The 12,357-nt window shown below is 34.0% G+C and overlaps 1 protein-coding gene across 1 annotated transcript; it reads right to left on the minus strand.

Moving 5' to 3' along the window:
* Positions 1-5,940: 5,940 nt before the first annotated feature.
* LOC128234237 (uncharacterized) lies at positions 5,941-12,181 on the minus strand. Its single transcript, XM_052948346.1, has 8 exons — positions 11,855-12,181; positions 10,958-11,278; positions 10,413-10,547; positions 9,180-9,219; positions 8,671-8,762; positions 8,427-8,442; positions 6,595-6,674; positions 5,941-6,257 (listed from the first exon to the last, which is right to left on the minus strand). The coding sequence occupies exons 1-8, from the start codon at positions 12,168-12,170 to the stop codon at positions 6,178-6,180; spliced, it is 1,080 nt and encodes a 359-aa protein (XP_052804306.1). The 5' UTR covers positions 12,171-12,181; the 3' UTR covers positions 5,941-6,177.
* Positions 12,182-12,357: the final 176 nt, after the last annotated feature.

The raw sequence follows: 12,357 nt of genomic DNA on the forward strand, positions 1-12,357 counted from the left end.
GATAAAATCGGTTAAAGGAAGTTTTGATTTAGATTAGATATTTCGATCGCTGGGTAAACACGTGATATCTCAGTAGATATTGTCTGACGTAACATGCAGATTTTGTATAAAAAAAATGCATACGGAAGTATAAAACCAAGCAAACCTATTTTTTTAACGAAGCCGTTCGAGTTTTAAGTTTAAATTAACGTCTTTGGCATATAATATACATAAGATTATAATATAAAAACAAGTTTCAACAAGTTTAAACAAAATAGTAAAACATATATCAATAATTACATAATATAAAACATAGTGATCATGATGGGTGTGTCATTTAAGTTTAGATCAAATAGAAAATAATGCATAAACAAAATCAATCAACATCAGGCTATGTTAATTAATTTACTCATGTGAGAGTTAAACAATGAATTATAGCTATAATAAAACTAATGTAGTCGGCCTAAGAGTCTATTAATGATAATGAAGAATTGGTCAACAAAATCAATGGAATTAGTAAAAGTAAGGCATAACTATCTTACAAAATAAAAACAAGTTTATCTAGTTGGATATTTACAGTTCATACGTAATTCAAGTTTTAACACATTTGGATGATTATGATAATACCGGTGTATAAAGTTAGTTTATACATCATGAAAATGGCTACATTCTATCAGAAAGTGGAATTCATCAGTGGTCATATTTTTATCACATAGAGAACAAGTTCTAATTATTTGGTAAGATGCCATGAATTAACATCTTGATTTTTTAAAAATGGGCGGAGTGAGTTGAGCGAACTAACTCGCCAAATTAAGTGAAGCCGAGCCCTTAACATCATGAACTTTAGGGAGGTAATGGTCACATATGTGCCATTGGAAGTGAAGCTCAAACAACAGCGAATCACTTTAACGGAAGCGTAAACCTCTAACAAAACAGTAATACAATCGGCCAGTCATTAAACACTCTTATGGAACCAATGGCCACTACCAGCCTCTGTACAGGAAGCAAATCCCACTAAAGCATCACAGGCAGAGAAAGCAAAACGATCAATTCACACTTGTTAGGGAAATGAAGGTCCACATTAATGGATGCAAAAGCCACACCACTGTATTTGGAAGCGAAACCAACTAACGCACCACAGGAAAGAAAGCGATAGCTACAAGTCACAGAAATTGCGACTTGCAATAACGCACACATATAAGGGAAACAAAGGCCTCTAACACATCCTTGTAAGTGTGGTAAAAGACACTAACACATCACTGTAAGTAAAATAAATGTTGCTTACGCTTTACTAAAAGTACTTGAAGTACACTCCATTTACAGTGTGGTTATACCACGAGGTTTGTGAAGTCATATTTGGATATCGCCGAAATTTGAGAATGTCAAAAGCGGCTCGACTCGAGAAGGAAACTCCTTTTAAGTTGTTTATTTACCGAGACATCGCACAGTCAAAGGTGAAAGATGTACACTACACTCAGTTATTAAGAGATATGTTGTTCATTGCATAAATTTTGCAAAATGTGTGGATGAATGCTCATATTATGTAATAAGTTGTATGTAATTAACGAAAGCAAATCGCTTTTTAGTACGTAATACCAAAATAGGATTACAATCACTTCAAACAGAGTTTGTGTATCAAACGCATGTTCGGGTGATCATTTTATATCCACAGGGTAAATTATAGCTAGAAGATATACTGCTCCGTTAATATAGAGATATGGTTTTGTTGTATTTCGCTATGGCAATCAGCAAAATGTGTTTGGCTATCAAGTCAAGTATTTACCAGTTACGTTATTAGAGTACCATTAACAACGCTTTCGCAAGATGTTATTTAAGCCAATTTTAGATTTTATTTAAACCATCATACACCGTTTTGAAATAAATATATGTACAGTATTCACATATATTTAATAGGAGAATTAGTTATGTCTGGTTCCGTTTACTGAAATAGCCTTGCTGTTTTACTCATCCATAAGAGGATGTACAAATTATTACTGCTTTGTCAAAGCATAATTCACCATTAAATGTTCGCTAAATGAGTAGATATGACTATGAATTAATTTTATATATATTTATATCATATGACCGTTTTATACAATGATGATGTGGCATGAGTGTTCATTTATTAACTGATCTTCATACAATACCCATATATCTAATCGTTCTAGTCATAAGTCATGTTTATCTCTCGGTAAACATAGTCATTTTTTGTAGTCGTACAGAAATGAAAATGAACTTGATTGTCTTGAATAAATCCCAAAACTTGTCCAGCAAAATTTAGAACAGGCGCAAGAATTTTGTCAAATAAATGAAGTCTAGATGCTTAACTGAAATGCTAGTTAACTTGTACAGGCACTTATTCATTTGAATTATAGTTTTCTGTGCTTGACCAACTAAAAAAATGTGGCGGCGACGCAAAAGTCCAAGAACGATTACAAACAGTGCCGGATAAATATTTTAAGGTGACAGCCTTAGAATTCGTATATGATCAGATCGACCACCGATAATAAATCGTCTACTTAAGTGCTATTTAATGAGTTTTGCTCTGTATACAATTTCAAATTCTTAGATGAGCTTAACAACAAATCTAATTAATTAGCTTACTCAATAAATACCCAAAACCAAATAACAATTGAAATGACGCTATGGTAAGGTGAATTGTGCACGAACTGGTTTCATAGTGATGATAGAAGAAGACTCATCGCTTAGTTTGGAAAAGAAAGAGTTAAAGCTACCTGCTCGATATCCAGATATTGTATGAAGAATAGTCTATAACTGAAAAAGTATATTTCAGGGCATGGACTGGATTTTAAAGTTATAGACGACTAAATGAAATACACCACTTTTTTAAACGTATTCACATAGACTGATCCACATTTTTTTTGCCAAAGATAACATAAACGGGACAACACAACTACTGTGACTGACCATCATAATTTGTCGATCAATTTACCATGGTTCGCTGTGAACTTTGTATAAGAGCGAAATAACTTTTATTGACAGAGAAGGGTGCCGTTGTCTGTTGGCAGTTGAAGCTTACGACATGAACCCGAATTTTCAATAAATGCGTTTTCGGATCGTATTGACAACACTTCAGCACAAAATTTAAATATCAATGTGACAATATCAAAATAAATATATAATTAGGCATTTACGTAAACCATTGTTAATATATTCTTTTTAATACACAACCAAGCAAGTACAATTCAGTATCAAATTATCATGCGAAAATATATCGTAAAAGCGAAATTTAAAAGAGCAAAACATCATTATAAATGACAAAATTAACAACGTCATCCAAGTTTTTGTAATAATAAAACGTACTGAGGTAATAATGATAATTAAACTATTAACTATTTGTTGACCTTTAACGAAAAGTAGGCTTAAAGTTCATATTTTGGTGCTTTTCCTTTATTGTACAACCAAAAGTTATTTCATTTGCTATTATGAAATTTTCACTAATCCGCAGTTTACCTTCGAACGACAATTATTTACGTATTTAATTAGGCTATATTTCTACAATGTCGTGTTTAACGTATTCGGGATATCTACGAAGATACTAAACAATATAACACGCCACGCGTTTTAGGGAATTAAATGAGGGCAAAGGGCACCAAACCGAGGGCGGAAACACGAAATAATCCTGTTGCAGCTTTACGCCTTAGAGTTGGAGCCTTAAACGGTTTCCTCGTTTCATATGTGGCTGCTTTTCATACTTTTGCTCCCTCACAAAAACACTATTAAATGATGCTTTAGTTTTCGCCTTTTAGTACGCATGCGCAAAACCGTGTGAAAATGATTATACTGCTTCATGATATGCAATTCTTTGCGCATCTCTTTCTTAGGGCAAAAAGGCGAAAATGACACTTTGGCTGGTTAACGTCCTTTCAAGTGGCAGGATGAAAGACCGCAACTCGAAGCAAAGAAAAGGATTTCAAGAATATACTAACATACGAAAGGTCTTCAACTCAAGGGCGAAATCAGTCACAGATCTTAATCGTGTTTCCCCAAAATTGTGTGACATTTCGCCTACAGTTGGGTGGGTTTTCGTACTCTCGTGATTATTTTTAAATTTTCCGAGCAAGTTCAGTTCCTAAAGGTATAGCTAATATGAAGATAAGGCAGGGAAAGGCTATCAATGCACATAAAGCAAAGCAACAGATTATAATGGTGTCGATGGATGTGATGAGTATACTCCCTATTTTGCTCCGGAATCGAAGGTTGTATATGCACCAATGTAAGTAAAGTGACTTCCACAAATGTGTAACAGTAAGGGAAGGCCACTTACATATCACTTAAGGTGTATGAAAAGCCATACACGCGCCAAATTGAATGAAGGAAATGTCTACACCACATAAATAAAGGAAACGATGTTCAATAATGTGCCGTTGGAATAGAAGCAAAAACAACAACGAACCATTGTAACGGAATGGTAAACCACTAACATAAGACAGTAAAGAAAGGGCATTAATCCAACCAAAAGCCATATACCAACCTCTGATTGGGAAGCAAATGCCACTAGCACATCGCAGGAAGGAAAATATATAAGCACACACTTTTAAGGGAAACGAAGGTCATTAATATACAACATACTTGGATGCAAAGACCATGAACACACCAATGTACTTTGAAATGTATATGTAAGATAAGCATAGGCCACAAACACACCCTTGTAAAGGAAGCGAAAGACACAAATAGACGCCAACATATACCTTCCCGCTCTTCAGGTAGGTATCATTGGAAAAAATAGACGAAATTGCTTGCATAATGAAGACCTTGTTCCCTTGCGTATTGGACAAACATTTCATACAATCGGTCAGTCTCAGTGATTTTGCTGTCTCGTTTATTTCATCTACTGCAATATTGTGAAACATATTTACCGGAAAAAATATAAACAGTGTATTCCATTAAGTCGTCTGTAATTCTAAATTCCAGTTCCTGTCCTGAATTCTACCATTTAGGTCATATACAATTCTCTATACAATACCTGGACATGGAGCAAGTACCTTAAACTCATTTTTTTTCAATCTAATCCAAACGATAATCATTCTACTATCATCATTAAGAAATCAGTATGTGCACAATTCACCTCACCATAGCGTGTTTGTTTTTTCAATTGTTATTTGGTTTTGGGTATTTATTTAGTAGGTCAATTGTCCCAAAAGTTGTACGCCTGGAACTACATGTAGCTACGCCAATGATAATTTACAAAATGTTCCTTTATCAAATACTGGTTTGTGCCATTGTATCAACATTTGGAAACATAAACATGCTTACATTACTTTTTTTAGAAACGATTGACCCAATATTGAAATCTATGACAAGGGGATGTCGCCAAGGTGTTAGGTTCAACTATGCAAATATTTTCTTTCATGTGGCGCGTAGCTAACTATTTTTAATTCGTTGCGGGTGCCATATATTTAAAAGAACATTTTCGGCAGTATTGTTGCTTTACCTTGAAAAAGAATGCGCATAAAACGCACGGATCGGCTTACATGATGCTGGAAACACCTGTACTGGCGCTTAATGCAGTTAATCTGATTATGGTCTGGTACATACGACTGCTTTTATCGAAAATACTAGGAATGTATGAATGCAAAAATGTTCTATTTCGCACTCAGACATTTTGCAGCATGTATACGCACGTTAAATCCTTGCCTTATGAAGCGCTTCTAAAGCTTCTTTGAAATGGTGCAAACGACCTAATTACAACCTAGGTGAAACGAGTGTATAATCGACAATACTTTGAACCAAGACGAGTTTTATATCCGTCCTTAGTATATATCACATTTGGTTGCTTTATACTCTACGATTTACTTTTCAGTATTTCAATTCGATACGGAATGCGATTTTTTAAAGTTAAGTTGTGCATTTTCTTAACAAGCGTAAAATAAATACTACAATAATTTTAAAATAAGGAAAAATGAATAAAAGGAATACATTTTATAAAGAAAACACACAAAAGCACACCAGGAGCATGTAATGTTTACATATGATTGTTGAATTATTATTTATGTAGAAGAAATTGTGAATGATGTTTTGTTAACATGAATTATGCCATACAATTACTGAATAATTATTGTTCCTGATTTCTCACTCTGATATTGTCTTAATCTTAAAAAAGGGTTCACTCGCATCATAATATAGTTTAAGAATAACAATAACGCCAACGTCAGTGTTAAATGTGCACTGGCTTCTTCAACACGGTGTTGAGTTAAACGGCGTCTTTTGCAGCTGCTCTGGGTTTTTCAACACTAAGTTGATGTAAATGGGATCTTCTGAAAACAAAAAAACCCACAATAACCCAATGCGTTTATTCCTATTAGAAACCGAGTGTAACAAACAAATGATGTATTTAAAGTTTTGAAATAAAACATAATGCTATCAAACCATGTACGCTTATTTACAGTGATGTGTGAATATATGTTATATACAATCTTTTTCCCAAACCGCTGCTTAATATTTAATATCAAAGATGCGCTAATTCGTTAACTTTAAAACGACGCGTCATACCCTACATGACCCATTTGTGCAACCAATGTTACAATAATTTACTGTTCAATTGAATTATGTAGACAAAAAATACTTTTGCAATTGTGTAAACAGTGCTTGTACCTTTTTCGACAGTATCCTCATTCGAAATGGGGTTTAATCTTGATTCATCCAACAGCGCGTATACATTCGGATTATCTGACCTGAAGGAGACATAAACATGACATAATCATCAACAAAGTTATCCATATAGGTCATGGGTGTTCGAATTTGAGAAAAATAAGGGATATTGTGTTATAAAACTCATTTAGACATACCCTTATAGCAAATTTTCCTATTCCTTATTAAGTCAATCAGGTGATCCAAATCATAATAATTATAATAATTCAATACACAACTGGAAAGTTTTTAATGTAAAATAGTTATGGGAAAACTCAATTTAATCAATGCTTCCTGACAATATGCTTCCTAACATTTCAGCAAACGATCCTAAAAGATGGCTCGTCAACACGGACAACCCGGGGTGGTATGCAATGTGTAATTTAAGTCAATCTTACGTTACTTCATTGGCAGTAAAGGCCCGTTATTTTATATTACGCGATCTGATTAGCTGCATTGTTCTTAGATCCAATTTAGATTAATATTAAATACCATATATAGACCACGGAAACGACCCGATAGTTTGATAGGAGACTCAAATTTCCAAACGATTCAATTACTGGCTTACGTTCAAATTCAACACAAATAAAACCACTCCGTTAGCAACTTAGTTAATGTTAATGTCCTAACTCGAAAGGACAGTGTATGATTTAAGATACCACAGATACCTCCGTTCTAGTTCGATTGCTCAGTTTGGTGCTAATATCTAAATGCATTTCCAAAATACAAAATGTTGATAACTCTGTGCACATAACGTTCCATTTTCACTAAGGGGTAATGTTCGGATGATGTTCGGTCGTTAGTGTCATTTAGGTTATCGTTTAAGCACTAATAAGCACCATAACTTCTAGTTCATGTCTCGCTACAACGTTTTCTGAATCACAGCGTTAATCCATATGAAAAGCACGTTCAAGTCTAAAGAACGCAAATCCTTGCCACTGATCATTGTCAACTATCTCAGCGAATCATTGTAATGATATAAAACCTTCGTACACTTGGACATTATTTTAAAAGCGTACTCTAATATTCTAAAACAACTTCCAACAGGGGAAATGAGGGAAATCGTGTGCACACAAATCTCCTCACCAAAGACATCATTAAATATATAATATATTGCATTTACATATATAAATGGTAGATGGTTGATCATATCTCTAGTTAAAAATAACACATGACAAGGAGCAAGCACCCGAATAAACGTCAGGTGGATTTCTAGGTGCGTAGTCTCCTTCTTCGAGTTTACAAACTGGTCTGTTTACCCTTTTTTGTCGCATCCAGTTCCCGGAACCTTAACCATAAAACATGTATCCCTAGGTGCGACTAGATTTTAGGTGCGAGAGTATTTTTGAAAGATGCAGTCAACAGGTAAAACATGAAGGTAGGTTGGGCCTGCATGAATTGTCTCTCTAAAACTATTATCACATCATCTGGTCTACACATATACAGTTTCAATAGTGTGAATTAATGCAATTCTTTCGTAATTGATTTTTTTTAATAAAGCCCTGCGAAATTTCACCACGAATTAGAGCGCTCGCAATGTCAATGCTTTAGGGAAATGCCTTCTCAAGACGTAACGGTGATATGTAGTTTGATGGCTTGTTACCCATCTAATTTTAATCAATGATATCTAAAATGCATCAATATATAATAACCAAAAGACACATTAAAGCTTAGATTAGATAGAGATGGTCAATGGAAGTTACTTTAACAATATCTAACATTCACTACACATATATCATCGATGTTACGTCAGAACGGCTTTATGAACTATGACTTAGTTTCATTATTAAACATACCCATCGTTGACATTTTCTGAAATGAATAAATACTCATATACAGAACGATGATAAACAATTGCAAAACAGGCGGCTGATACAAAATAACTTATCGTAATAACTCTTGTTGCCTAGTCATTCAAGTTTAGATAAAAAATATCAGTTGGCTCTGGCTCTTACACGTACGATATAGAAACTACAACTATTTAAGTCAGCAACCGAAATATGTGTATTGTAATAATATCAGATTAAGGTCAATACTCACTAAGATCAGTGTAAGCCCCTATGTCCGTCGTCATGGGCAGTTCCTCGTACGTCTGGGCTGCGGGGATATATTGGGGATTGTCAACTCCTTTTCTGTAATATTCGCAGGAATCTACATCTGTATATTTCTTTTCGATACGGCATTGTTTAGTACCGGTAATATCGAAAAAATGAAAGTTTTCATGTTGCGATACTTAGCCATGTTATGATGAGTGACTCGTACACACGAGCCCATTACTCGCGTGTTCGTAATTGTATTGCGACAAAGTGAAATGTTACACTACCTTTATTTGAATTATCATATTCAAACTTAAGTATGATTTCAGTCTTATACTCGCTTAGTATTCAATTGAATTTCTTTATGTTACAATATATAATCGTACGCTCGTTAATAAGGTGAACACATAATGTATAACATCTGGTTTGCGTTGTTACATAATATTCCATGTACAATGAAAACTACAGAGACAAGCCCAGTAGTCGAGATTTCAAAAATAACTGCCTACTTACGAAACTGTTTTCGGTTCGGAATGTGTATTTTGGTACAGATCTGAAACAGGTTAATATACATATATATCATCCTACATGCAACTTGACAAAAAAGATTAGATATGGTCGAGCGTCATATGCTGGCAATTAATCGATATGTCTATCCGTCCGTATACTTAAGTATCATTTAGCCTCCGAAGTAAACCTAATTAGGCGACAACAAACAAATACCTTAAAAAAATGCGCCCACAGTTTTGCCGAGACTGACTTTTTCCGTAGTTTATCTTGTAAAGATTACAAAATAAATGTTAAACATTATTAAATATTCTAGACGTTTTATTATTAATGACCGTTTGAAAAAAACATATAAGATATGTTCTAAAGAAGAAAATAATCTTCAAATGAACCGGCAAATTATCATCTTGGTCGGAAACGGAAGTCGATAACTTGTGATTATCAACAATAACAGATCGGAAAAAAAAACGTGTTCTTGGATAAAACATCTTTGTCAAACTGCCTAAATTGTGTTTATGCAGATGTTACCTACTATCCCGAAACTGAACCTAAAACTTGGTTGATTAAAGTAACTGTTGCGTCAAATTACTGTAATTAATTTCGGACATGTTGGGTTTTCGAATATCATTTGCGGTTCAAATTATCATGACTAACGAGATTATATGCCATTGTATTACATAAGGCAATCATAGAAAAGGAATTGTAGGCACCATGAAAGCTGAAAGTGTATTAAGCAGTTTCATAATACTTTCTGCTTGTTGGGATATCAACAATACTTTAGAGGGGCAAAATGTACCAATCATGGCAGTAAACATATTGTACTTCAGAATTCGGAGTGAAGAAAGCACACGCGAATTCGACCAGATAATCTGCCGACTGATTGGCAGTTGACCTTTGGTACTCTACTTCTTACTCAATTTACAAGTGGGGTGTTAGAGAGGTACATTATTCGGTCTTGTAGCAATGTTCAGATTACATGTCCTCGTGTATTGGGTACTACGCATAGACTGCTGGTACACATATACCTATCTTTCCCTCATGTCAACCTCTCAGTGTGTAACAATTAGTACAATTGTAATACAATTTGGTATGACATTTTGTTTTAAGCAAAACAGTACAATTAGTGTAGTGTTCTTCCAATTTCAAACGCATTTTTCATGTAAAACTCCTGCTATGGTGATTTGATATCATTTGTTTTGTATTATATTTGCATTCCCTAATTTTTTAATATAATGTTACCTTCCCGTCCAGCACGCTTAATTGAGCAGGCGTACTTTAGTTTAATAAAACCAACGATGACAAATACAAGAAGTAGTGTTCCTCCAATTGATCCTCCAATAACTGGAGTAACGCTGAGCTGTCGAGCTGAGGATTCTAAATACAACGAGAACCAATGCAGTAGTCAATGTACGCATACAAGTATACACTCGTTTACACAAATTGGTAAATATGTTAATGATTTTATATTATCTTTTTCGTAATCTTACAAAGCTGAACGGTTGTACCATAGACAAACGAATAACTTAGATTCTACAACACTACAATAAAATCGTCGAGGAATGAATAACATACGTATATTCAGATATACATATTCTGGTGTCATTTTAATTGAGAAGAACATTCGTTGTACATTTTCAAAACGCTCATAAGAAAAAGATAATTTCTCACATTATAACCACATACTTAACAAACATAAATTGCATACCATGACATTATTTGATAATAGCATACACGAAAAAAGTATTGACAAGGAAGGACATTTGATGCTCTTAATAATGCAATACCTTTGCTATATTCCATTATTTCAAAACTCTGTTTGAACTCGACAGGATCAGTAGCTCCAATATGGTTAAAAGACACGATTCTGGCGCTGTAAACCCCTGGCTCTAGGTTCGTTAAACTGACGTGAAACTTTCCATCGTCCTCTATATATTTTGATTCAGATTCCTTGATGGTTGTAATATACATCCATGAACCATCTGAACTGAGAGACGTATTTAAAACAAATGTTTGTTCATATCCCCCGTTGAACCCCTTTTCCCATTCAAAGTGTACAGTCTTGTCCGAAGTAGTCCAATCCAGGTCTGTTGGTGGAGACGGCTTGCCTGAATGTTTAAGTTCCAGATCAGACATCATGTGTACGGTTTAATAAACTCTTTGTTACTTACGACAGTATTAATATTACACATATTTAATATATATATATGCTAAAATTTATGTTGAATTGTTCTGAAAACTCACCAGCCTGTGTATTTTAAACACTTTATTTGAAATATTCATTACTTAATAGTTAAACAACTCAATAAAATATTAAATTGCAATTATTTTTAAATAAGGATATTGTTATTAATACCATACAAATGTTACACGTTTAGAATGGGCACACTTTAATTTGATGCAAAATCTTTAAAAGAAAATGCATTTTTATGTTTGAGTGTGATGATTATAATGAAACAGAAATGATTTGTGTAAAGATGTAAGAAAAAAATCCTTTATACTTGTTTTTTTAATAAAAGGCTACGTAAGTTAAAAATGAACCGAACTATTGTTCATTTTTATTGCTTGTTCGTTTTACTTTTGTTCATGACAATTGAGTAAAACATAATAATGCACTAAATGAAAAATATTTTTGGTATGCATAAAATTTAATTGTGCCCCTTTAAAACGTATATTAATCATACTTTGTGCCTTTATATCAATGCTTAAATTTGCCGTATTGATATCATTGGTTATTTGTATCTTGTATATCCCAAAATCCTTCTCTTCCAAGGCGCTGATAGTAACTTGTAGAACGTTTCCAGATAGATTGACTTGCTGTCCATAAAACACAGCATCCACAGACTCGTTCCTCAAATATACAGTGTATTTTTCATTCATCAATACCAGTTGTCCATCGTGTCTTATTACGCTGTGTGATGTGTATTCAGGAAAACTAACAAATGGAACCTCTATGGTGATGTTTGCTGACGTTTCTCCGGAAAAAGTTGTTTCCTCCATGAAAAATTGTGGAGATGCTGCAAACAGATGAAACACAATTCATAAACATATTAAGGTTATATTCTCCTGCTGAGTACTATTTAATTATGGTAATTGGATGACGTTGCGATGTAGCTCCTGTTTTATAGACCAGCACAATTATATATACCGAGACAAGATACGTAATGGTGTCTTCGGCTTGTATAAA

The sequence above is a fragment of the Mya arenaria genome, chromosome 5 (genome assembly GCF_026914265.1).
Source record: "Mya arenaria isolate MELC-2E11 chromosome 5, ASM2691426v1".
In the NCBI taxonomy this organism is placed as follows: Eukaryota; Metazoa; Mollusca; class Bivalvia; order Myida; family Myidae; genus Mya; species Mya arenaria.

Bases quoted from the DNA above. Each gene is read 5' to 3' on its own strand.
- LOC128234237 (XM_052948346.1), bottom strand. From the start codon at position 12,170: ATGGAGGAAACAACTTTTTCCGGAGAAACGTCAGCAAACATCACCATA. The intron at 10,548-10,957 runs GTATTGCATTAT...CGTTGTATTTAG, and splicing joins AATAATGGAATATAGCAAAG to AATCCTCAGCTCGACAGCTC. The intron at 9,220-10,412 runs GTAACATTATAT...AACCTGTTTCAG, and splicing joins TAAGCGTGCTGGACGGGAAG to ATCTGTACCAAAATACACAT.